The sequence below is a fragment of the Sorghum bicolor genome, chromosome 1, assembly GCF_000003195.3.
Source record: "Sorghum bicolor cultivar BTx623 chromosome 1, Sorghum_bicolor_NCBIv3, whole genome shotgun sequence".
NCBI classification, from domain to species: Eukaryota; Viridiplantae; Streptophyta; class Magnoliopsida; order Poales; family Poaceae; genus Sorghum; species Sorghum bicolor.
In genome coordinates, this window is record NC_012870.2 from 11,759,619 (window position 1) to 11,785,064 (window position 25,446).

Below are 25,446 nucleotides of genomic sequence, written 5' to 3' on the forward strand. Positions count from 1 at the left end.
TCATGCATGTGCCGCAAGATTTGATGTGACGGAGAATCTTGAAAATTTTTTAGTTTTTTTTTGAACTAAACAAGGCCTAAGCGCAATAAAATAGTGTGTTCCTTTGTACTGTGATGCAGGCGCAGGCATAAAAAATTCTAAAGTATATATCAATCCTTTTATCTTGTTTGTCACGAAAGCAGAATCGGAGGTTATCTTGTTTCTTTCCGAGAAGAGAGAGAATTCTAAAAGTATAGATAGGGCTTCTGTCGGCGTCTAGACTCGTGGCCTAGACACTAACGAGTATAAGTCTGCGTGACCGACCGAGCTTGGATGGTGATGCAAGTGAGACACGGGGGGTTTATACTGGTTCGGGCCAAGAACGCCCTACGTCCAGTGCGATCGAGGGTCCTGTATAACCTTGCACCCAAGGGTGCTTGCAGTATGGGGTACAAGCAGATTGCGAGAGAGGGGTAAGCCCCAGGTCTCGGCTTGGTGATGGACAGAGTGTGGATTGCTGCTCTATGAAAGGGTGTTGTGCGTGTGAGTGTGTTCTGGACTTGCCCTTAGTTGCGAACCCTGGCTCCCCTTTTATAGCCTCAAGGGAAGACCAGGTATTTACATGAGTAGATTTCTTTTATTGAATGGTGAAACCACAGTCCCGACCCTGTTGAGGCTGGTCCATCTCGTCCTTGAGGGATGGTTGACAGCATGGCTGTTCCTGTAGAGGGTTACCGAGTCCTGTAGGGGTCGCGGGGGTCGGAACGCCAGCACTGCTGCACATCCTGTCAATAGTGGGAAAAGACCCCAAATAGTGGTGCTGATTAACCTCTCCCATTCCCTTTCTACTGTGCGGCAGTGTGCTACAGTGAATAGGGGTAAGGGTGTATAGTGACAGAGGTAAGGCCACAGTGACCGGGGTGGTTGAAACAGTCGTCGCCTTGCCCTGCCGCGTTATGGGGACCGTCGCGTCTGTCATGTCGCGGGAAGTCTTGTTGCCCAGGTGGAGTGGGGTCCGGCGCCCGAGCCAAGACGGGATCGGGCGAAACGGAGCTTGCATCCGAGACCCTGAGAGGTCGGGCGAGTCGGAACTGGCGTCCGAGGCCCTGGGGGTCGGGCGAGTCGGAACCTGCGTCCGAGGCCCTGAGAGGTCGGGCGAGTCGGAACTGGCGTCCGAGGCCCTGAGGGGTCGGGCGAGTCGGAACTTGCGCCCGAAGCCCTGAGGGGTCGGGCGAGTCGGAACTTGCGTCCGAGGCCCTGATGATTGTAATTAGTATGTTTCTTCGCGTTTTTTGTTGCTCTGATTTGGGTATCCCTTATTATGGTACCCAACAGCTTCCTTCCTATGTATTCTAACTTTCCAAGTGAACGATGAAGAGCCTTTCAGTATCTCTTTGCTTGGAAAAAAAAGCTCAGTACTATTTGTTGATTTATTGTAAAAATTTATTATTCTTTTTTTTTAAAAAAAAAGATGACAAAAGCTTTGCCGAGACGATGAGCTCTGCTGCTCTGAAAACGACTTAGGCCAGAAATCCGAGTATTCCAGGATCAGGAAGGGTCGACGAAGAAACACGGCCAACTTCCTCCCTCTGTCCTATGCAATTCACCGTGGCTGACAACAAGAACTGCCAGTCTCAATGGGGTTTCATTAGAGTTTCATACACATTAAATATGCTGATGTGGCACTATATTAATGAAGAAAGAGATGATAAGAGTTTCATGGGAGTAGACACAGTTTCATCCCATGAAACTCCTATGCACTGTTTTCAAAATAGTGGTTTGCGCATTGCCACTTCGAATCCAGAGTGATTAAAAGTCACTCCACTTTGCTACATCCAGAGAAATTGGAGCATTGGTGGCCTCTCTACGTGGTGACACATGTCTTTGTAACTTTACCAAAAAGACCCTTTGGTTTTTAGATAATCAACCCGCCATCCAGCATGTCATCTGTAAACGCGATCACGTTTGGATATTTTATGTACGAGGCCTTTATGTAAATTTTATTTCAACACGAAGAACGAAAAATTCAATAAATTCACCGCTTTACAAAACTCCCCTTGCAGTTTTGTGGACAGCAGCGTATCCAACCCTAGCACAATGCCCCGTCTCCTCTCTCCTCTTTCTCTCCCTGCCGCCGCCGCAGGCCACACCACACTACCACAGTGCTTGCTGCGCGCGCCTCCTTGCTCGGTGCTCGCCGCCGTCGCTGGAGCACGGAGTACCGCACGAGCTCGCCGCAAGCAGCCAGGTGGGGGAAGCGAGAGCTGCAACATTGGCCATTGCGCCATCCGCCACCATACTGCTTCTCCACTCCCTATGATGGACCTAGCCGCATCTCCTCCTGAAGCTGGCGTCGAGTTCACATGGTGGATCCACTAGGTGCTGCCCTCCTCTGTTGTCAAGTTTGCGTTTATCTCCAGTGGCTTCTGCGAGGGCCCATCCTAGCTCAGATCCATTCGTATGGATCTAGCCATCCTAGCAGTGGTTTAGATGCCTTCAGTATACAGCAGTGTGGCATCTACAGGCCATCGACGGAGCAGCAGCAAGCAGGACGGCAGCACAGATAGTCCATCTAAGAAGGAGACAAGCGGATCCAGATGGTCCGACATTGCTTGCCTGGGCTCTAATAAGAAGAAGCAATACCTATTTCTAGCGCCATCGAATCCAAACGGTGGGGACTTCCAGTCGTGCCCCTTGTCTCCGACTCCCCCATGTCTTCTACTAGGCAGGTACACCAGTAGCCAGGAGAGCCAAGGTAGATAGCAACCTTCACAGGGATGCCATCCAACCAAGGTCGTTCTTTTTGCTTATTTGCTTGTGACTCTTCAGGCCATTGCGCTCAAGATGCCGTCTTTTGTTGCTCAGTGTCGGTGACAACCTAGAGGATGAGGAATACCTACTGGATGATGATGGACAATGGGGGCTGCACTCCGAGGACAAGAGGGTATGTAGTTATGTACAGAGTAATGCGATCCATTCCTAAATTTTTTCCATAGCTTCTTGGATTCTGATTGAATTTATTGGCTGATGATTAGATGGTGCGCATTTAATCTTGATTTGTTTCATCTGTTACAATATACATATATGTGTATGTGCATGTTAATCACCTAATGAATAAAAACCTCAAGGTCAAGAGGCCGTGGAAGCAAGCACCTCCAGCTTTTTTTTTCTCTTTCTTTATCCAATTAGTAACATCATTACCATGAACTGGTTATGACTCATGACTATAGAAAATGCTCAGATTCAGTTTACTTAAAAGGCTCATCGAATAATCATGGACTGTGCACACAACATTCAACACACCAAGCTGAGTTCTTGGCCAATATATGTTATACAAGCACAATTCATTCAGCATGTAGCACCAACTAGAAGCTTTTTAGCCAATCCCCTCAGCTGCCGCTAGAAAGAAAATGACTTATGGTAAATATATTATTAGATGTAAAATTGGAACAATCATCAAAAGATAGTAGTAGTACCCTAACCTCAGTTCTAATACCTCACAGTATTCACATATATAGTTTGTGCATTATATCCTAGATAGATATCTGCATCTGCACATTGTTCTCCAAACCATATGTTTCATTTCTTGGTTGGTTGTGTGGTTACCTGATGAGTTCCAGAAATGCGGTTCATTTTTAGCAAAGTTAGCCATAGAGGTCGAGTAGCAGGCTTTTATCATTGCTAATTGCCAATTAAAAATGCTGCAAAGGATATGTCCTCTGTTTAGGATAAAATGGTAGGTAACTATTACTGTCAAAAATTGAAGTCACTTTGAATGATTGTATGTACTTCACATGACCCTGAGGCTGTAAGAAACTTAGTACATGAGTGAGGTCGTTAGTGGATATGATTTTTACCTATCTGTGCCTTCTGATTAACGACACATTGTCTTGGCTTTCCTGCTTTATCAGGTCAGTACTCATCACTGAAAAACACTGCAAGGAAGGATTGATTGTCTTTGGCCATTGCTCTAAGCTTACTATCCAGGATATGTCTGCCACTACAAGGTTTCTAGGTTCTGTCTTCTGGTTGTTGCTGCATTCTAAAGAAATCTGCTATGTATACATTAGCAATAGGAACTCAGTTTGCTAAGGGAAATGGAGTTAAAGTTTACTTCGCACATCAGAGATTATTTTGTTTTCAATAAATATATATATGAACTTTTGCCATGAGCTACTTACTAAGGTCTTCCCATGAGCTACCTCGACGCTAGGGACTCAGCTCTCGCTATTCTGGCAACCTGTCAGTTTCGTCGTGGATGCCAAGCCTATAAGGTTCCTATATATAACAATGATGCCAAAACCGTAAGAGTCCTAGCTTAGAAATGCGTGAGTACATTTAACCAGGTTTATGTGTATCACTTTGTTCTTATGAGTAACTTTTGCATGAGATTACTATTTCTTATTTTAAAACAACACGAGTTGTGTTTCCCATAACTTTTTCCTGCATTTAGCTTACTTTTGGTTGGTTTGTGACTGATATTGTTCATATTTTTCCTTATATTTGAGCTACAACATTCTTCTGTTTTACAGTGCCTCACTGCCCCTCATCCGTAGTCATCTTCAAAACACCCTGGCTACGCTTAGAAATATTTTTACTACTGTATCTGAATGGCTCTTTGGTTGAAAACACCCTTTGTAAGCTCATTTTTGTGCACTACCTATTGCTTATTAGTGAGATGACAAATGATTGTGCAGTAGGCACCTGAGATTACATCTTACTAGGCATGGTACAATCAGCTTGGTGATTCCATCTTATGGTAGAATCAGCTCAGCATGTACAAGTATTGATGTAAGCTTTACACCATAAATTTGCATAGAATTTGAGTATTTCACTTGAATCAGTTACCGGTACATAGTTCATATTCTGATTCCTTGGTGCTGCCTTTTTATGTAGGTTGAATAAAATAAGCTACGACACTTGGTGGAAGATATCCTAGCTTTTAAAGATCTTGATCTAAGGATGATGTTACAAGAAGGATCCCAAACCTAAGTGTAATAAATGGTTATGTAATTTATGCTGAATAAAAAAATATGACAATTGCAGTGACTATTTAAATCTTACTATATGTGGATGCTTCAAAATTTGTAATATGGTGATAGTGGCAATGATATTGATTAGTATCTTCAATCATAGGATATTTTTTATTCTTCACTTCATTGTAGGGCGCCCGAAGGGCGCTTGATGTTCTAGTCTGATGCAAATGATGAGGGTCTTCGTTTGGCCATCGCTCTTGGGTCGTCGCAGCACATGATGAAACACACAGATATGGCCTGCCGCCTGTGAGACAACGGCACATCTGCACTAAGACCGTCTCTTTCTGCGTCTGCTGTGGCAGCTGCGCCTTTTTGAAGGAACTGGAGGGGCCGGGGCCTCTACTGCTCTACAGATAAAATTTATTGCTTGGAGGACAAAAAGGCCTTGTTTACTTTCAATTTTTTTTACAAGGTCTTATTTACTTCCAAATTTTTTTGCAAAATAGAAATAGTAGCACTTTCGTTTGTATTTGACAAATATTGTCCAATTATAGACTAACTAGGCTCAAAAGATTCGTCTCATCAATTTCGACCAGACTGTGCAATTAGTTTTTATTTTTATCTATATTTAATATTCCATACATACGTCTAAAGATTCGATGTGACGGAGAATCTGAAAAATTTTGCAAAATTTTTTGGAACTAAACAAGGCCAAAGTTATAAAGAGTTTCAGGCCTTGTTTACTTTCAAAATTTTTTGCAAAATAGGAATAGTAGCACTTTCGTTTGTATTTGAAAAATATTGTCCAATTATGGATTAACTAGGCTCAAAAGATTCGTCTCGTCAATTTCGACCAAACTGTGTAATTAGTTTTTATTTTTATCTATATTCAATACTTCATGCATACGTCTAAAGAATCGATGTGACGGGGAATCTGAAAAATTTTGCAAAATTTTTGGGGAACTAAACAAGGCGTCAGTTTGAAACGAAAGAAAATCAGTGTATAAAAAAAGAAACAAAAAACAGCATACAACAAGAAAAGGAAGAGGCAAGAATTACAAGATGGAATTGATCCATTGAGAAAACTGAGCGCTGATCCCCCTCTTTACTCTATCCTTAAGCAAAAGAAGCTCTGAACTGAAGATTGCTTTGGCGCCATCAAGAGAAGGTTGAATCACTTTAAAAATTATATCATTCGTGGACATCCATATTGCCCAACACATTAGTATAACAACCTTGCATGGTTTTGAACTGCACCACCTTAAATTAGGCACAATTTGGTTGAACCAATTAAACTTTACCATCTATCAGATCGAATGTTTGGACACATATATAAACTATTACATATATTTATGAATTTGTATATAGTTAGAGAATAATTTGCGAAACGAATCGTTTAAGCCTAATTAGTCTATCATTGAACACTGATTGTTAAATAAAATAAAAATGCTACAGTACCGATTAAACTTTAACAACTTCCCCTGAGATCCTCATTTCTCGGTGATAGGTCGAGGTTCGAAGATGGCTCGACAGAAATGGTGTCGCAATTCGCAAAGGGTTTGACACTTTATTTAATTATCTTTTGCATTTGGATCCGAAAAGAGCACAACAACAGTGTATTCCGTTGTACCACGTTGCAGTCAGTCCATGGTGCTATCCATTTCTTAGGAGTGCGCCAAGTCCAATGGGCTAGCTAGAGGCCGGGGCCCTTCTTCAACGCATACAACGGTCCACAAAGAATTTAATTTATATGTTCAAAATTATAACCATCGATCGTCGTATATATTTATATGTTCATCAAAGAATTTAATCGACCTAAGAAAGAACAAACTAATTTCAAATATCTATGTACTAGTACTACATACAGATAATAAACTGAAGCTGCTCTGCATTACTAGCTAAGTCCCCTCATGGGGCGCGTTGTCGTCGTCATCATGGTCATGGGCAGCCACAGCCAGCCAGCCAGCCATCTCGTTTCAGGCTGACGAGCTGATGCCGCCGCATCTGTGCATGGCGCCGTCGAGGACCTGGCGGAAGTGGCCGGCGTCGCAGGGCACCCGCAGCACCCCCGGCTGGCCGTACCCGTACCGCTGCGCCGCCATCTCCAGCAGCTCCGCGACGGAAGGGTCGCTGAGCAGCCGCACCGGCACCAGCACCCGCTCGCCTTCCTCCCCGTTCGCGCCGCCGGCGAGCAGCATCGGGACGTGCCCTCTCGGGACGGCCTTCTCCTCGCCGGCGCCCCGGGCGGGCGACTCCCCGCCGCCGCCGCACTTTCTCTTCCAGGACACCATGCCGCTGCCGCTGCGACTGCGACTGCGATCGAGCTTGCGATTCAAGTCGGTGTTCGATCGCTTACGCTTGTTATTCGTTCGTTCATGCGCGCGCTGGGTCGATCGATCCGGTCGTCGTCAGCTGCGGGGAAGACGTAGGAGGGACGAATTTATAGGGTGGTCGGGTGGTGGGGATTGGGGGGCCGGGGGCCGGACGGATCGCGTGACAGGTTTGTTTGACGCGAGGACGACGAGTGAGATCGACGAACTGACCACGACGTCGCTGGCGTCCACGCAACACACGGGGCCGGTCGTTGTCCTGGAGAAGAGATTGAATATTTTTTTGGCGGGCTGGACCTGGACGACGACTACGGTTTGAGCAACTGGAACGCGAGCCAGATGCCAGGCACCTTCCTTGGCGGGCGGCGCATCCGTTCCGACCAAGAGCGTGTTAGCTTCGTCGTCGAATCTGCAAGTCATTCAATACACGACAAATCACAAGACATGACTTTTCTGGGGCAAATTCCTGGCGTGGCCCCGGCCAGGGTCCTGTATAAAAAGTCGACAGCCGCTGATTATTTCAGGCAGGCCTTTTTAGTTCGCTCTGGAAACTATTTTTTTTTAAGATTTTTCGTCACATTAAATCTTAAAGTGAATGCATGAAGCATTAGATATAGACGAAAATAAAATTTAATTGCACAGTTTGCCTGTAAATCACGAGATGAATCTTTTGAAACTAGTTGGTCTATAATTAGATAATATTGTTAAATAAAAACGAAAATGCTACGGTCCCGAAATCTGAATTTTTTTCGGAACTGGCCTTGTTTAGTTCACAAAATTTTGATTTTTTTGGTTACTGTAGCACTTTCGTTTTTATTTGACGTACATTATCCAATCACAGAGTAACTAGGCTCAAAAAATTTACCTCATAAATTTTAGGTAAAATGTATAATTAATTTTTAAGTTTGTTTTTATTTAATGCTCCATGCACGAAGCCCCAGACTTTCCAGTCCAGGGAAAAAGATGGGTTTGGATCGTGCACGTGCCGCTGGCCGGGCGGTGACTTTGCTGCCATCCATGCTCTCAAGTTGAAGTTTTGCGGGGCCTCGCATTTATTTCTTTGGGACACACGGCGCGCCATGAATGGACTCAAACAGGAACCGCGACGACTGTGCATCGTGACCGTTTTTTTAGTTTCATGTGATCGATCCGCGATCAGGTGTGTGGTGCGTATGAGAGATGACCAAACTAAAATGACATGGAGATTGAAACGTGTTCAACATGATATGATGCATGCAGGGATCAAGGAACGTGCGTGTATTGTAGTATGAACTAATAACTGTATGCATTAATTGTACGTGAATCGTGACCGCGGTTCTTACTTTCTACTAGATAGATTTGGTCGTGCGATCTGCAGGTGTGATACCCACTTAATGACATGGAGACTGAAACATGCATGTTCAACGGAATGGGAGGAACGTGCTCACAGTTCCAATTATCCAATGTTATCTGAGACACTTTTTGTAAAGCGTGGTGGTAATACCACCAGAACTGATGCTTTTGGGAAAACTTAGTTTGGATCAATTTCTTGGTCAATATACACTACAAAGTGGAAGAACACGAGGCAAAAAAAAAAGTATATTGAGGTTACCGTATGCTTTTTATTTGGTGTATTTGATTTGATAAGAAAAGGGAAGATAAACTTATATTATGCTCAAATTGGTGTAAAAGAAATGCCCCATCCAAATAATGGAATACCCTGAAAACCTATGCTCAATGCGGCTACAACCTATGTCTTGTTTAGTTCCGAAAACTTTTCAGTTTTCGCAACTGTAACACTTTCGTTTTTATTTGACGAACATTATCCGATCATAGAGTAACTAGGCTTAAAAGATTTATCTCGTGATTTACAAATAAACTGTGCAATTAGTTTTTATTTTCGTCTATGTTTAATGTTTCATGCATGTGCCGCAAGATTCGATGTGACGAAGAATCTTGAAAAGATTTTGGATTTTGGATTTTGGAGTGAACTAAACAAGGCCCTAGGCGTCAGATAGAGCTACTATTTGACCTCAAAGTCACATCCGTAGTCTCGTGTTTATTTTTATATTCTTATATTGTTATTTGAAGTCTAACTGTGATTTCGTCTTCATTCAAACGCGGACCACGCTCACGTGCGGGTCGTTTACGTACGCGTACGCACGCCGCCTACGTGTACGCCGCCCCGTCCGTCCCTTCGCATCCAACTTGCCATGGAGCTTGGAGTAGAGCCTAGACACACGTTTTGGCGTCTCCGGTACACTCCGGTACGTGTGTGTCCCCATTTCAAAGCAGACGTAATTGATTTACCTCCCTCTCTTGGATATATACTGCGGCCGTCGTTTAAAAAAAATATCATTCTACCTTTGTACTCCCTCCTCTATCTCAAAATAAAGGCATAACACCAATCAAAAAATAAATAAATAAAGGCATAACAAAATTAGCAAACTTTCAATAAGAATTAGTCATATTTATTATCATATTATTATTAGACAAATAAAGATTATTAGTATGCACGTGAGGTTCCAGCCAGTCAGTCCGCGAGCTACTCTATTGGGTTAATGAATAATCAAGTGGATCAGGTAAGAAGTGGCGCATGCAACAAACAGATTGATTTATTAAATAAAGCAATAAATAATATATTCTCATGTGATATCACCACGATTGACGTGAAAGTATGTATAGTAGTGTGCCACATATATCTTGTTCCGTTAAAGTATCTGTACTACGCAGCACATATACATATATCTTGTTTGACATGAGTAAGTTAGGGATACTTTTTGATCGTACGCATATTATAATTGAAGTATGAGTACATACTCATGAATTAAAGTATATATTTTCAGAATAGTATTTATACATACTTTTTAGAACAATATTTATACATACTATTTTAAATGAAGTTTGATAATAGAGTATTTATACCACTACTACAGAATGAGGCATTGGTCGATGCCCAAAATGGCCAAAAACCTCGGCCTTTTTGCGGTCCGGGGTTAAAGGCCCCTTTAACACCGGTTCGTAACACGAACCGGTGGTAAAGGGTCCTGCCCAACGGCTACTGACAGGTGCTGTCGGGGCAGGGACCCTTTAGCACCGGTTCGTGTTACAAACCGGTGCTAAAGGGTTCCCTTTAGCACCGTCCAGTGCCACGGGCCGAGGCAAAGCCTTTAGCACCGGTTTGTAACACACAAACCGGTGCTAAAGGGTGACCCTTTAGCACCGGTTTTTACTCTGAACCGGTGCTAAAGGTCCGGTTTATAGGCCGGCTCCCTCCTCCCCTCTGCCCATTTGAAACCGAGAGCACCATTATTGTTCTTGGAGCTTCTTCTTGCTTGTTCTTCATTTGTTCTTCATCTCCAACGCCCATCGTTGATCTTCTTCGACTCCGTCATCGTCTCTTCGTGCTTGGAGGTGACTAACTTCAGCCTTTCTTGTTTTTTTCATGTTGTTTTTGGCTTGTGATGTTCCCATCATTTTTTAGCTCAAATCTACTTTGTTATTTTGAATCATTCACATGAATTAGTATCCATATATATATCATATTTCATGGTTGACCTAGTATTAATGTAGTTTACAAGAATGAATTATAGTATCTTTTTATGATCTTAGAAAGTAGGATAGTTCAAATTAATTGGTTTGTTAATATCACTTGATTTATTTTTATTACTACATAATGTCCATTGTATCATACATGTTTACTAGTAAATGTGGAATTTATAATTGTTTAAAAATTGAGTATGGATAGTAGATGGTAACCGTGATCGGGTCTTCGGTCTCTCAACGGGTTCAAAAGCGATACCGTCCGGAACTCCCTCTCATTACTTGTGGCAAGTGTGGGCAGAAGATTTTGATGGAGTACAAAGTGTCGAAAGAGGGAGTAAACAAGGGTCGTATATTCTACAAGTGTCCGGATCGTAATGTGAGTTATTTCCAGACATTTGCTTATATATGTGCATATTTTTTTAAATGGTATTAATTAAACTTTTGATTCTCTCTTTTAATTTCAGTGGGACGGTACCGGCGGATGTACAGGTTGGTACTGGGAGGAAGAATACATTGAACACATTAAGAAATCTTTTGCACAGGTGGTTGAGGCTGAAGGTGGTGAGGCAGTGAGCCGACGAAAGGAGTTCAATCATGTTGATCAAGCGAATGATCTATCTATTATAGTTAGGATCGGACGCGAACTAATTATGTTGCTTAAGTGTATTTTAGTTTTGGTTTTTTTAGTGCTAGTTGCAATTGTATTTGTTGTAGCTAAGGTTTCTTGAATTAATCAACTATGTATGTTGTGCAATAAGATGAGAAACTATATGTGTGCATGGTTTTCATAATATATATGTTATATTTAATGCAGATGGTAACACGTAATTGGATGTATAATGCCGATCGGCGCTCCGAAGAGTTCATTAATGGCGTACACTATTTCTTAAGTGTGGCCGAGACAAATAAGAGGGACGGTTTCATGTGCTGTCCATGTGCCGTGTGCAAGAATTTGACGGAATATTCTAACTCAAGAACTCTTCATTCACACTTATTAAAGTCTGGTTTCGTACCAAACTATATTTGTTGGACCAAACATGGAGAAAGCGGGATTATAATGGATGAAGGTGAAGAAGAAGAAGAAGAAGAAGAATTGGACCATGCCAATATTATTGCTCAGTACGGTGGCTTCAATGATGTTGCAATGGGGGGAGATAATGAAGAAGAAGTAGCAGCAAAAGATGATCAGGGCGATGATGCTTTTGGTGATGCCATCCGTGATGCACAAAGAGAATGTGAAAGTGATAAAGAGAAAGCCAAGTTCGAGCGCATGCTAGAGGACCATAGTCGTCAATAGTCGTTCCCGGCCAGAAGGAAGCATTGCCAAGGGCTACGGAACAGAGGAGGTCATAGAGTTCTGTGTTGACTTTATTCCAGACCTTGACCCAATTGGCATTCCTGAATCTCGACACGAGGGTAGACTCAGCGGAAAGGGAACACTTGGGAAGAAAACATATATTGGTACGGGAGACGATTACTTCAATAAAGCACACTACACAGTTCTCCAGAACTCCTCATTGGTGGAACCATATGTTGAGGTACACAAAGATTTCCTACGGTCCCAGTGGCCCGGGAAGAATGAAGCTTGGATAATGCGTCAGCACATGGAAACTTTTGACGATTGGTTGCGCAAAAAATGTCAAGGTGATGAAAACATTGATGAGCAGCTTTATTTGTTGGTCAGGCAACCATCATGGCATGTCCTTACGTACAAAGGGTACGAGATAAATGGTAACATATTTTACACAGTTGGCCAAGATAAAAGGAGCACCAACCAAAATAGTGGTGTACGCGTGGATGCCACGGATCCAAATGGGAACAGACAAACATATTATTGACGCATAGAAGACATATAGGAACTAGTCTATGTAGCTAATTTTAAAGTTCCTTTGTTCCGGTGCCAATGGGTGAAGATGACCGGAGGTGGGGTAACAGTCGACAAGGAGTATGGGATGACAACCGTGCACCTTAACAATAGTGGGTTCAAAGACGAACCATTCGTCCTTGCTGCAGACGTGAGTCAGGTGTTCTATGTCAAAGATATGTCTACGAAACCAAAGAGAGGAAAAAATGATGACCACTCAATCATCAATGAGCCAAAGCGCCACATTGTCCTTTCTGGGAAAAGAAACATTGTCGAAATTGAGGACAAGTCAGACATGTCAGGCGATTACGAAAGGGATGATCGAATTCCGCCCTTCATAGTCAACAAAGACCCAAGCATTCTGTTAAACAATGAGGATACTCCATGGTTACGACAGGATCATAACCAAGGGCATACGTCAAGAAGAAGTTCACTGTTGTGTCGGCTTGACTTTGTATGAAACTATATTTGAGAATTGTGAATTTTGATGTGTGTAACAAACTTTGTATTCATGACTTTTCCAATTTTTAGAGATCATCAAATGCAAAAATTGTCATGACTATATGTGTCAATTGTGGATTTTTAACTACACCTTCCCAAAACTTTGTCAAATACAAAAATGGTATATATATGAAATGTATATTTTGATGAGTGGAACAATATTGGTATTCATGACTTTTCCATTCGAGACAATCTAGGGTTCCGAAACCGTTGCGTGGCTATGAATTCTCTGAAAATTCAAAATTCAGTGGTTCAAACTTTTCCAAATGGAAAGTTGACCATTAGACAAAATGTAGAACGTGAGTGTAACAAACTTTGTGTTAATGACTTTTCCATTTGGGACCATGTAGGGTTCGGTCAAAGGGTGTTCTTGTAAAGCCCAATGCTTTGACTTTGGTCAAACTTGATCAAATGGCCCATTTGATGACTTCAAATTAAAAAAGTTTGAATATAAAGTTGTTAGAGATCATCAAGATCTACATTTTATATATTGTCCATTTTTACATTTGGATAATTTTGAGCCAATCCTAATCACATTTCTTTAAAATCCAAGACGGGGTTTAGTCAAACTTGGTCAAATGACAAACTAAATTACTTAAAATGAAAAAATTTTGAACACCAAGTTGTTAGATATCATCAAGATCTATACTTTTTATATACACAACTTTTCTATTTGAGAAAGTTTAAGTTAACAATACCCACCAATTCTTGAATCTCACACAAACTATATGAAACTATATGTGTCAATTGTGGATTTTCAACTACACCTTTCCAAAACTTTCTCAAATGCAACTATCCGCCGCGTGGAAGCTTTTGTTCTGCAGTCAGAAGAGCGCGAGAAAGCTCATGAAGAATGGATGCAGGCGGAGATTCAAAGGCAAGCGCAAGCAGCACTTAGTCAAATGACGAAAGGGCAAGGTACATCACAGCCTGAGGTCAACGTTAGCCCCCCAGGCCAGTTGAAAAGCAGCTGCGCATTCACGGAAGTACCAACCATTCAGGATGACACGAAGCTACACTTCCCTGTGGATGATGTCACATAGGCTTTTACTACCTGTGAGCTGCATGTACCAGATGTGAATGCAACAAAAAAGGTGGCTATCACTATTGTCAACCCTATCGACCGAACGAGAACTCCAAGAATCCATAGTCGACCAGTACCTAGTGGATATGCTAGCGTTTCGGTTGATAGGGTTGAGAAAGGTTGTGGCAATGTGCCTCTAGACATAGAAGGGGGAGACGGAGAGAAGACCTTAGGTGAAGCTGAGAAGACATTTATTTGTTGGCGCAAGTGCTTCATAATTATTCCTCAACATAGGTTTGTGTGTGATTTTACTTCTTATATTATTTATTATGTATTGAAATTAAAAAAAGTTTGCTCACAAAACTTGTAATTGTTTTCTTTGCAGGGACTCCTCCAACCTAAGTCCAGTTCTCTCCCCAGCGCATCATAGTGCTGCGGGCGGTGACAATACTGGATCTCCTCCAACACCTGCGGCAGCCACACCGACCCCGCCACCGCCTCCACTACGGTCTCCACCTCCTGAACCGAGGTGTCCAACTCCTCCACCGCGTTCTCCAACGCCGAAAAGATCGGCCCCACCACCTCCACCGCCTGCACCGCCCTCTCCAAAGAGTGCACGGTCGGTCCCCTCGCCTCCGAAGCGAGGTAATCATAAGCGGTCCGCCCAAGAACGACCGAAGTCAGCGGTCCCACCTCCAAAGAAGGCTGCCTCAGCAAAGAGAGCTAAGACGCCAGAAAAATTATCTTATGAAAAGAGTGAAGAGGAGGTAATTGCTACATCCAAAGGTGAGGTCAAACAATTTTTTGATAAATTGAAGGAGGATAGGAAAAAACGGCTTAACCCAGAAAAGCTGTACTTTTATGTAAAGCCATCGGAACTGAGGCAGAAGGTGGCGGACCATCAAAAGAAGCAACGCCAAGCTCAGAAAAAGCCAACACTTTCAGACTATGAGCGGTCTCTGGTCAAGTCTTCACAGCCTAAGAAGAGAGTAGGAAAGGGGGTCCCACAGCTCGGAGAAGTATCAAAACCGGTGCCCCCTTTGATTGTGCCAAGTCAATACGGCTCAAATGAAGACTTGATGTCAAAGAAATCCTTAGCGTTGTCTGAGCTAGACTTGCTTGAGCGTTACTTTGGACAGAGCGGTTTAAATATGGAAGAAATTGCCGCCATTCTTGGATGCCAAACATTTGAAAAAGCCGAGGTAGTTGATCAATGGAGGGCAAGATATGAACCGGACAGGAGTCTATTCGACCCTAAGCGTTTACACGAGCTCGGCACACAAATGTTTGCAATAAAAAAATGGTGCATTGAGGCGTCTAAAAGGGGAGACAATTGGATTTTTGTTCGTATTAGACAACATCACTACTTCCGTGGAGATGACCTCATATACGTGCAGTTCGAAGAAGTGCACCAATTATGTCACCTCGACGCTCTCGACAAATCTCTTGTCAGCTGCTTTTGTCTGTAAGTATTTTTTTTCTTTTTATTATACTTCTAACTTCTTTAATGACATGTATATAATCCTTACACACTTAGGATTTGTATGTATATATGCAGGCACCAAATGAGAGAGCTCAGAATGAGAAATGACAATAGTATTGGGTTCGTTGACCCTTATATTGTTTTCAAGGCTCCGCAGGCAGTGTGGACAGCAGATCATGAGACAGAAATCTGCACCAATCTTATGAGGTTCTTTGTGAACCAAAAAGAAAAACAAAAAATACTCTTTCCCTTCAACTTCGAGTGAGTTATATAGTTATTAAATGCATGCATATTTTATTTTACATTATAGGACTGACTATATATATGTGTGTGTAAACAGCTTTCACTGGATACTCATGGTCATTGAAATTCCCAAGATCCGGTTGATAATCTTTGACTCAATGAGAAAACCACAAGAAAATTATCAACAAATGGTAAACATTATTCAAAGGTACGTAATGTCGATCTCAGCTACAAAAATATCATAATATGACTCTGTAATTATTAGTTCACGATCCACAATGGTTGTGTATAGGGTTTGGGAAAGATTCATTGACCTTGAACATCTCAGTGGATGTAAAGCGCCGCTTAACATAATACATCCACAAGTAAGTTCTACTAGCTAACAAACTTTCGCTAACTTTTAGCCTTCTTATTGTCGTGGTCGTGAATATATATATATATATATATATATATATATATATATATATATATATATATATATATATATATATATATATATATATATATATCGTACAGTGGTGTTTAAGACAAGAAGAGGGGAACAATCTATGTGCATATTACGTGTGCAAATTCATGATGGCACAAGTCAATCAAACACCCACAGAGACGCTCAGAATACGTTACATGTCTCTTTTCATTATCTCCTGAATTATATTGAATAACTTAGATAACTAATACCTTTTTTATTTATTTCAAATTAAAGACGGAATGGTTGAGGGAAAAGGTCCTACAACAAGACCAAATCAAAACTATCCAAGAGACGATAGCAGGATTTCTCCGCGAGCAAGTGATCAATCTAAACGGCGAGTTTCGCTTCAACGGCAACGAAACTCTTATTCCAAACAACGATGATCATTTGTATCGTTTGTAGACATTGGGAGAAAAAACTCTATGTATATATGTGTTACGAATTTTGTACATATAAAACTATATATATATATATAAAGCTTTTTATATATCTATTTAATTTTTGATGTGGCCTATTCATTTTATTATAGGCAAAGCTTAATTATTAAGCTAAGCCTATAATTTTCATTTATATATGCTTAATATGCGTGTAATATAAATATATTATTGTATCAGCAAAAACATGTATTGAAAAACATTTTATTATATATTGTATACAAACAATAAACAAAACTAAAGAAGTGAACCAAAAATAAGAAACCCTTTAACACTGGTTGGTAATACCAACCGGTGTTAAAGGGTCCTGCAATGTGGCAGCTCTGGCAGGACCTATTACCAACCGGTGTTAAAGGGGGGGCTTTAGCCCCGGTTACCCGAACCGGGACTAAAGGGTGGGCCTTTAGTCCCGGAAGGGCAGCACCAGCTCGGGAACCGGAGCAACAGACCCTTCCCGACCGGTGCTAATGCCCGAATGTGTGGCAGTGTACATAATATTTGGAATGGAGTATGCAGACGTACGCTATAGTACAAATGCAGTTGGACCCTACTATCAGAGTATATGTGTATACATTTACGTAAGTATGGAGGTATACAAAACAACGAGTTTGTATTAATACTATTTTTGAGAATAAAATATACATGTATACTTTTTGAGAATGGAGTATATGTATATACTTTTCTATACTATAAAGGAGCGAACAAAATGGAAAACACTTGTTACCTAAAAGCAGTCTACCCACATACGATCTCTTCCTTTAGATATTATTTTAACGCGCCTGATTAGGTGTGGATTTGGTTAAATATAAGCTCACAACGTTTCCTTACTCTAGAAATGCGTGTTTCTGGGCAAATTGGCGACTCCGCACCAGAATTTTTGACACCGGCACTTTTCCTTACCCACCCGCATACCCGCGTCCTCTTCCTCGAGTCTGCACTTCTTCGCGTCGCTTCGTACCCGCGAAATCTCCTGCAAACAGCCAAACTTCATCGCGGGTGGGTTCGCATCGTTGTTCCTTGCTGGCCAGCGCCTAGCAGTCACCGGCGGCCGGCCTGGCACTCCGGCCCCGCGAAACTTGCAAGCAACAGACAACGGAACCACCCAGCCGTGGATCCATCGTGACGCCTGGATCCATTGCGACGCCTCGCCTCAACTGCTACGGCCCCGCGACAACCTCCCAGCGACAGCGGCGTTCGTCAGGCTCCGCGAACCCACGTGCTTCCTGTTCGGCCACAGGCACCTCGAGCGGTCCTGGACGGGGCTGTACACGCTGCCGCGACGACGCCGAGGCAGAAACCCCGCGACAACCTCCCAGCGACGGCGACGTTCATCAGGCTCCACGAACCCGCGTGCTCCCCGTTCGGCCACAGGTATGTGTGTGCAGGCGTCGTATGCTTGCCTGCATCTTTTACACTATACTAAGCTAGAGGCCTCTCCACCAATTCATGCAATGCAACTAGCGAATAATATAAAAACAATTTAGCAGCACATATAGTAGGCACTGAACGAGGTATGTGTGGCCATGGAGAAGCGTGGCCCTCTCCTTGGCGCTCCACGAATTAACATCTGGTCCAGTGCTATACTGCAGATTCTTCCCCTGCGCAGCCCCATATATAAGTCCTCTCGGCTAGCTGTCTAGCTTGTTAATTAGATGTGGCAATCATGCATGGTCTCCCTATCCAGATTTGGCCTCGATTTTGCTAAATTTGGAGTGCATTTCACACTGTCGTAATATTATCATCCTCCTTCTCTAAATATGTAATCAGGCAAAAAGAATACAGGTTTGATTTAACACTCTTCTGCAGGCACAATCTGAGACATAGATTGGAAGAATGAATGAACAGGATAAAGAAGTCCTGCCTATCAATGAGGAAGCTAGAGCCAAAAATTGTGAACATAAACGAAAAAGGTTTTCGACAGTGTATAGCGATAAGAAGGAAGAAATTCGTGCCAAAAATCGTGAGTATCAACGTAGTTGGCGGGCTCGTCAGAAGGCTGATGCTTATGCAACAAAATTGATTGCATCATCTCAAATCACAGCTCAAAATGAGAGAGCTCGAACCAAAAAAAATGAGTATGAACGAGAACGGTATGGTGCATTTATTGCCTAATATTAAGAAGGAGGAAATTCGGGCCAAAAACCGTGAATACCAACGAGGTCGTCAAGCTTGTCAAAAGACCGAGCCTGATGCATCAAAATTGATTGCATCATCTGGAATCAAATATACTAGAATGGATGAAAAAGGCAACTCTTATAAGCGGAAACAAGTCATGGCTTCACAAGAAAATAATATAGGTATTTGCTTTGGTTTTTCTGTCCATTGTTTGTGTATTCACCACTTTCAGTTGTTCGCATTGTTCATTTTAGCAAAGATAAGAGTTTAAATTATTTTTGAGTCTTTCAGATAAAGGCACTTGTGAAAACAAAAACACTTGTGGAAAGCAAATGGCCAATGAGAAGTATAGACATACAATGCCTGGTACTCAGAAGGATGAGGTCCTTGCTAAAAACGTGAGTATCAACGAAATTATCGAGCCAGGTTGAGTGTTGTTGCCAAGTCCAAGAAATACGCATCAACTCTAAATAACTCAAGTATGTTACTAATTTTTTTAACTATTTAAATGTAGTGTCAAACATGTCACGTATGGTACTAATGTTAATTCTATCTTTTTAGGTGTTAGAAAACATGTATAATTAGAAATCCTAAAAGTACATTGCATGTTCAATGTGTAACAGTTTAATATTTTTTTCATTAGAAAATGATTTAGATCAACAAAACCCAAATGAAGAAGGCCCTGACATCTACGAGGATTGTGAAGCAAGAATGTTTAATGATAAAGGTGAGCTTGTGATGACATTTTTGCTATGTTATTTACATCTATGAGGATTGTGAGGCAAGAATGTTTAATGATAATGGTGAGTTTGTGACGACATTTTTGCTATGTTATTTTTTATTTAATTAATTTTTAATTGCAGATTTCCAATATGATTTTTCTATAGAACCTTCAACAAGAATAAATGGTCATGATCCTTATAACTTTGTGTATGAGGATCTTCCTAAGAACCATCATGTGTTGAGGGTGAAGGTCCTGCATTTTGTTGTCGGAATGGACGTGTTAATATATTTATACCAGAGGTCCCTAAGGAGCTCCGTAGATTGTTCACAAGTCAGACTGATAGGGATGCAAAGTATTTCAGAAAGAACATTCGTTATTTCAATTCACACTTTTCTTTCACTAGCATGGGGGTTTCCATTGATCGTAGTTTGGCAACATCAAAGGGTACTGGTATATATACATTCAAAGCTCATGGCCAAATATATCACAGATTGGATCAGCTTATACCTGGTGTTAACACTACAGGAATTCGCGGGTTTGCCGACAGCTGAAAGCTGTCGGCGAAGCCCCTTTAACAGTCGGCGAAGAGTTTGCCGACAGGATTTCCCTATTCCTGTCGGCAAACCCCTGTCGGAAAAAATTCTGTCGGCAAACAGGACTTTGCCGACAGCAATTAGGGCGCTGTCGGCGTCCTTTCGCCGACAGCCACGTGGTCTGTCGGCGAAGTGAACGGCATCGCCGACAGCCAGGGCTGTTGGCAAAGCCAGGTTTGCCGACAGCCAGGGCTGTTGGCAAAGTGAGGGTTTGCCGACAGCCAGGCCAAGATAGCTGTCGGCAAAGTCCAATTTTGTGCCGACAGCCAGGTAAACAGGGCTGTCGGCAAAGTCCCTACCAAGGCTGTCGGCAAACATCTGCTGTCGGCAAAAAATACACAGCTTTGCCGACAGCTATGGTCAAAGCTGTCGGCAAAGCTGGGATTTTTTTTTTGCTGTTTCATTGCATTCGAATCACATTTATAGCATATATATATACCACAGATCACGTTTATAATAACAATATAGCATATAAACCGCATTTCATCATCAGATTCGATCTCAACATGAATCCACACATGAACATCATCAAATCCATCGATACATGTCTGAAATACACATAACGTCGCGTAACAAGTGCATACATGTCCAACATACATGTCCAACAAGTCCTACAAGTCCAACATGAGGGCAAAAGGGTCTAACATGCGTCCTAGTCGAGAAGATGGAGGCAAAGGTACTTTGCTCGTCACCGAGTACCCCCCACAGGTCCTCCTCCTACAAAAGGAGAGAAAAAGATTAGTATCCACTCAAACAGGACTTTGCCGACAGCGGTCTTCGGCTGTCGGCAAACAGATGGTTCGCCGACAGCCCAGATCCTGGCTGTCGGCAAACGCCTGGGCTGTCGGCGAACATCCAGATTCCTGTAGTGTAAGGGACCACGTCACATGCAGTTATACATTTATGATACAGATGAGACTATGCATCATAGGATGAAAAGATCACCACACCTTGACGCTAATGTGATCTGCAATATATTGAACATCATGCAACACAATCCTTATGTTCAAGCATTTAAGAGTCTAGCTTGGCACTCTTACCAACTTGGATTGCTACGCTATTAAGTTAAATACAAGTATTTTGGTTGACCAAAGAAGATATAATGCACCTGCAATGCAACAAGTGGCTGCTATATGGTTTGATGGAAATGACCCACAACAAAGATTTGAGCGAAGCATAGTTATTTATGGTAAAGAAAATCAACCTCATTACATAAGGCCATACCATGGATGTTATGATCCATTAGCATATCCTATATTCAATCCTAATGGTGAAACTGATTGGGAGGATCAAAAGATTTTATATCAAGACTCACCTCCATCAAAACCAAAGAGAAAATATACTAAACATGTACTAAAAGGTAGTTTTATTTATTATCAGCAAAAATAATTTATTTCCTCACTTGAAAAGGCTGAGTATCAGTCCAAAATATTTTCTTATCTATATTTTGGTTTCACACGTGCGTGTCGCACGTGCATGTCTACTAGTCTTTACAAAAAAGTATACCAATGTAATACTCACATGCCGAAATCAAATCATCAGTAATAAATATCCAAAGATAATTGAATCAGCTCACTGCCAATGCCTGCACCGGTGGGCGCAACAACTCGGGCTTTTTAGTTATTTGCCACCAACATGCCATCTTTATGGTGCGTTCTTGCAGATTTGCCATTCCTGACCCACATGTCAGTGACTCATATGGTCCCACATGTCATTGACACATACAGGGTTGGCACACTTAAGAGTGGCAAATAAATAAAAAATCCCAACAACTCATGCGGTAGGATTGTACAAATCCAATCCCACGACGACAGCAGGCAGCGGATTTGGATCAGAGCAGCTTCACGCAGCTGGAGGGTCAAAGTCGCCACCATCAATGTAGCCGTGAGGGTCCGTGACGATGCCAGATCAGTCGGTGATGTGAGAAGGAAGGACCTTCACAGCCAACGTCCGCACGATCCAGATCCGCCGCCCAGGGGTGACCGGGGAGGAGGCTCGCCGCCGATCATGCCGCTGCCAGGGGCCACCGCTGCGGGGGACGTAGCCAACATGGGCTCCATGCCATGGCCAGGGGCTCCGCCGCCGCCGCTCGCGTGAGTCGATGGGGCACCACCACCTCTGGAGACGAGAGGGTTTGTCGCCACGGGGAGCAAGTGCCGCCAGCATGATGCCACTGCTGCCAGGGGGCCCACCGAGCGATTCATCAGGGCGCTCTGCTGCCGGGCTGCCGGGGGCCGATGGACTGGCTGCGCCGCCATATGGGCCGCACAGCGCGCTGGCTAGTTGAGGACAAAAATGAAGTCGGCAATTATTTGTTCCTATATATATATTGGACCGATCGTCTAGCTACTTGATCCACTTTCCACGCTAATTATCCAGACATGCTGTCTGAATCCTATTGCTGCCACAATGACGACATGTGTTCATGTCAATCCTCTCCTTTTATTTGTGTCAATGTGAAAAGAAACTATCAGTGTCATGGGGAAGGACTATACGTTGTTTATGTGTAATAGAAGGGTACTTTTCTTGGAGTACGGAGTACGTAGACGAAGAGCCAATGATAGGCCTGTTCGAGGTCTACTAATAGATTGACTTGTGGTATTGTGTTGCGTTTACAGTACGTTAAGGAGTCACTCCGATCCTGATCAAGATCAAGAGAATTGAATGGATGAATCAATGTATTGAAGAACGAACAAATCATCTCTAGGATTATCTATGTGTGTACAAGCTATAGCTAGGTCGCCTCATGGGGCGCGCGACGGCGCGTTGGTCGCCATGGCCATCTCAGACCCCAGCCATTTCATTTCAGGCAGCTGAGGTGATCCCGCATCTGTGCATGGCGCCGTCGAGGACCTGGCGGAAGTGGCCGGCGTCGCAGGGCACCCGCAGCACCCCCGGCTGGCCGTACCCGTACCGCTGCGCCGCCATGTCCAGCAGCTCCGCGACGGAAGGGTCGCTGAGCAGCCTCACCGGCACCAGCACGCGCTCGCCTTCCTCTCCGTCGTCGACACCACCACCGCCGGCGACCATGGGCACGTGCCCTCTCGGGACCTTCTCCTCCTCGTCGGCCCCACGCCCGGTCGACCCGCTGCCGTTCTTCCTCTTCCACGCCATGGCGGCCGGCCGGGATGTAATGTTGCAGTGTGTTTCTTTGCCCGTCCCAAAATCGACGACGAGCGAGATCGATCGCTAGCTCTCGGCGCTAGCTGGAGGACAGCAGCTGGGAGAACTAGCTAGGGCGACTGGGCGAGTGACGATGATTGGATCGCGATCGCGTCTTCTTCTTCGTCGTGGGCTCGGTCGTTAGCCGCTGCGGAAAAAAGAGCGAGAACTGGGCAGGATTTATAGGGTTGATTTGGAAGAATAGATGCAATTATTTGAGCAACTGGGACGAGCACGCGCGGCTTCGCGGCGGGCGCCGGGGGTTTATGGCAGTTTGCTAATCTTTTGACCGAGCCCGATCGAGCTGGGTCTGGGTCCTCTGATCTGCTCTCTCTCTCTCTCTCTCTCTCTCTCTCTCTCTCTCTCTCTCTCTCTCTCTCTCTCTCCTGTATGCGAGTCCAAAATGTTGACCTGGACAGACGACCATCATGGTCATGGAGTCTATCTCATGGTTAACTCGTCAATTCCGAAAATGGAAATCGTGGAATTAGCTAGCTAGCTAGGTTCGCTGTATGGTTGAACAGGGTTAGTTGTTGAATAAGCGGCTGTGGACGGATCCGGAACTGACGTCTATACTACAGTTGAGCAGCCATTGAATGAAAAATAAAATAGGCACACATCGAATCGATCATAAGTGAGTTAATGGCTCACTGATATATCCAACCAATGGTTTATCGTTAATTATTAAGGGATATATATATATATATATATATATATATATATATATATATATAAACAGGATAGTTTGGGATGTTAGATGACGTAGTGTTTCACGGGTTATAATAATCCTGTCGATCCGCTCAATGTGATCTCACAGTCACAGTGATGTCTAGATTAGAGAGAGTGAATACGTATGATGCTAGCTAGCACTACAAAATTCAGGAGTGACGATAGCAAAGAGAAGAAGTCGGTGCTAATTGATTAGAATATTGAAAGGGAAAATATAGACTACAAAAGCGTGAGAGATGGAAAGAGTCCACCGTCCAGTCCTGTCTTTAGTTTGGTGTTTCTTTATTTCTATAAGCCAGACCCACCATGCTTAAAGTTCTCGCTCCCGAAGAAACTATCATCATCACTCTACCCCGTACCTTATACAAAATGGCACGACTTCAGAACTATGCGAGCGTCCGCACCATTTTTCTTCAATGGATCCTATTTTTTTAGACATTTGCACTCTGCGTTGTATAAGGTCTTAGTTAGGGATCAAAACGGATCGGATATGGACGGATATCACTGATATCATATTTGTTTTCATATTTCTGTTCGGATTCGGATTCAAATACAGATAATGTCAATCATGTCGGATAAGATATGATTAGATGTCGACATCATAACTATACGATTTAAGTATTCGAATACGGATATGGTATTGGATGTTAAACATTCGGACTCGATATGGACAGATTTGAACCTCTCTAAACGAATTCTACGGTCAGAAAATATATGTACCGTTTCATCCCCAGTCTTAGTGAAATCATCATATTTCGTATGGCTATATTAATTATTTGCTCATGAATGGATGATCAATCCATTTCATGTCACAAATCAAATATACAAGAGTGAGAAGTGATAAGTGTCCCGTGGTACTCTAACACACAAGAAAAGGTTCTTCAATACCTGGTGGCTGGTGTCGCAGAAGTTTACCGGTAGCTGCTAGCCGGCTTCGTAGAACGCAGGAGCGTCACACTCGGGTTAACACAGGCCACTAGTCGATATGGTGGTGGTTATTCGACGACACGATACGACTGACGACGACGACGACGACGACAACGACAACGCGCGCGCGCGGAGCACATGATGAGGCACTAGCTTGGCAGCGCCAGCGCCACAAACACGGCACACCACAGAAACGAAACGACAGACGAAACAAGAGAAACGGGGCGGCGGCAGGTCTTGCCGTCTTGGGCCTTGTTTAGTTCACCCCGAAATCCAAAAAGTTTTCAAGATTCCCTGTCACATCGAATCTTGCGGTACATGCATGAAGCATTAAATATAGACGAAAACAAAAACTAATCACACAGTTT

At 43.1% G+C, this 25,446-nt stretch overlaps 3 protein-coding genes and 1 long non-coding RNA gene across 15 annotated transcripts; 2 read left to right on the plus strand and 2 right to left on the minus strand.

The window, feature by feature from the left end:
- Positions 2,039–5,112, plus strand: LOC110433865. 10 transcript variants are annotated; one of them, XR_002451320.1, is made up of 5 exons: positions 2,039–2,708; positions 2,845–2,923; positions 3,891–3,986; positions 4,512–4,770; positions 4,876–5,112. XR_002451320.1 is itself a non-coding variant. In XM_021456805.1 (5 exons), exons 1-4 carry the CDS (start codon positions 2,343–2,345, stop codon positions 3,906–3,908), a joined length of 354 nt encoding a protein of 117 aa, XP_021312480.1. In that variant the 5' UTR covers positions 2,055–2,342; the 3' UTR covers positions 3,909–4,770; positions 4,876–5,112. The 10 variants fall into 10 exon arrangements, 2 of the variants coding, with proteins under 2 accessions (XP_021312480.1, XP_021312439.1); XR_002451329.1 differs by having other exon boundaries at positions 2,055–2,708; positions 3,891–3,994; XM_021456805.1 differs by having other exon boundaries at positions 2,055–2,358; positions 2,504–2,708; positions 2,809–2,923; positions 3,891–4,770.
- On the minus strand, positions 6,713–7,367 carry LOC8057203 (auxin-responsive protein SAUR71). The gene has a single exon (XM_002466672.2). It carries the CDS (start codon positions 7,244–7,246, stop codon positions 6,932–6,934), a length of 315 nt encoding a protein of 104 aa, XP_002466717.1. The 5' UTR covers positions 7,247–7,367; the 3' UTR covers positions 6,713–6,931.
- Positions 6,713–23,592, minus strand: LOC110434425 (auxin-responsive protein SAUR71-like). Its single transcript, XM_021458449.1, has 2 exons — positions 23,091–23,592; positions 6,713–6,959 (listed from the first exon to the last, which is right to left on the minus strand). The coding sequence occupies exons 1-2, from the start codon at positions 23,372–23,374 to the stop codon at positions 6,932–6,934; spliced, it is 312 nt and encodes a 103-aa protein (XP_021314124.1). The 5' UTR covers positions 23,375–23,592; the 3' UTR covers positions 6,713–6,931.
- LOC110434427 lies at positions 18,644–20,152 on the plus strand. 3 transcript variants are annotated; one of them, XR_002451929.1, is made up of 4 exons: positions 18,644–19,125; positions 19,235–19,341; positions 19,587–19,670; positions 19,807–20,152. It is a non-coding gene; the product is annotated as an uncharacterized LOC110434427 (long non-coding RNA). The 3 variants fall into 3 exon arrangements; XR_002451930.1 differs by lacking the exon at positions 19,807–20,152 and having other exon boundaries at positions 19,235–19,422; positions 19,587–19,800; XR_002451928.1 differs by lacking the exon at positions 19,807–20,152 and having other exon boundaries at positions 19,587–19,800.

Coding starts and splice junctions, on each gene's coding strand:
- LOC8057203 (XM_002466672.2), bottom strand. CDS start 7,246: ATGGTGTCCTGGAAGAGAAAGTGCGGCGGCGGCGGGGAGTCGCCCGCC.
- LOC110434425 (XM_021458449.1), bottom strand. CDS start 23,374: ATGGCGTGGAAGAGGAAGAACGGCAGCGGGTCGACCGGGCGTGGGGCC. Junction 6,960..23,090: donor CTCGACGGCGCCATGCACAG/ATGCGGGATCAC, acceptor CGCCATGCACAG/ATGCGGCGGCATCAGCTCGT.
- LOC110433865 (XM_021456764.1), top strand. CDS start 2,470: ATGCCTTCAGTATACAGCAGTGTGGCATCTACAGGCCATCGACGGAGC. Junction 2,709..2,808: donor CCATGTCTTCTACTAGGCAG/GTACACCAGTAG, acceptor GTGACTCTTCAG/GCCATTGCGCTCAAGATGCC.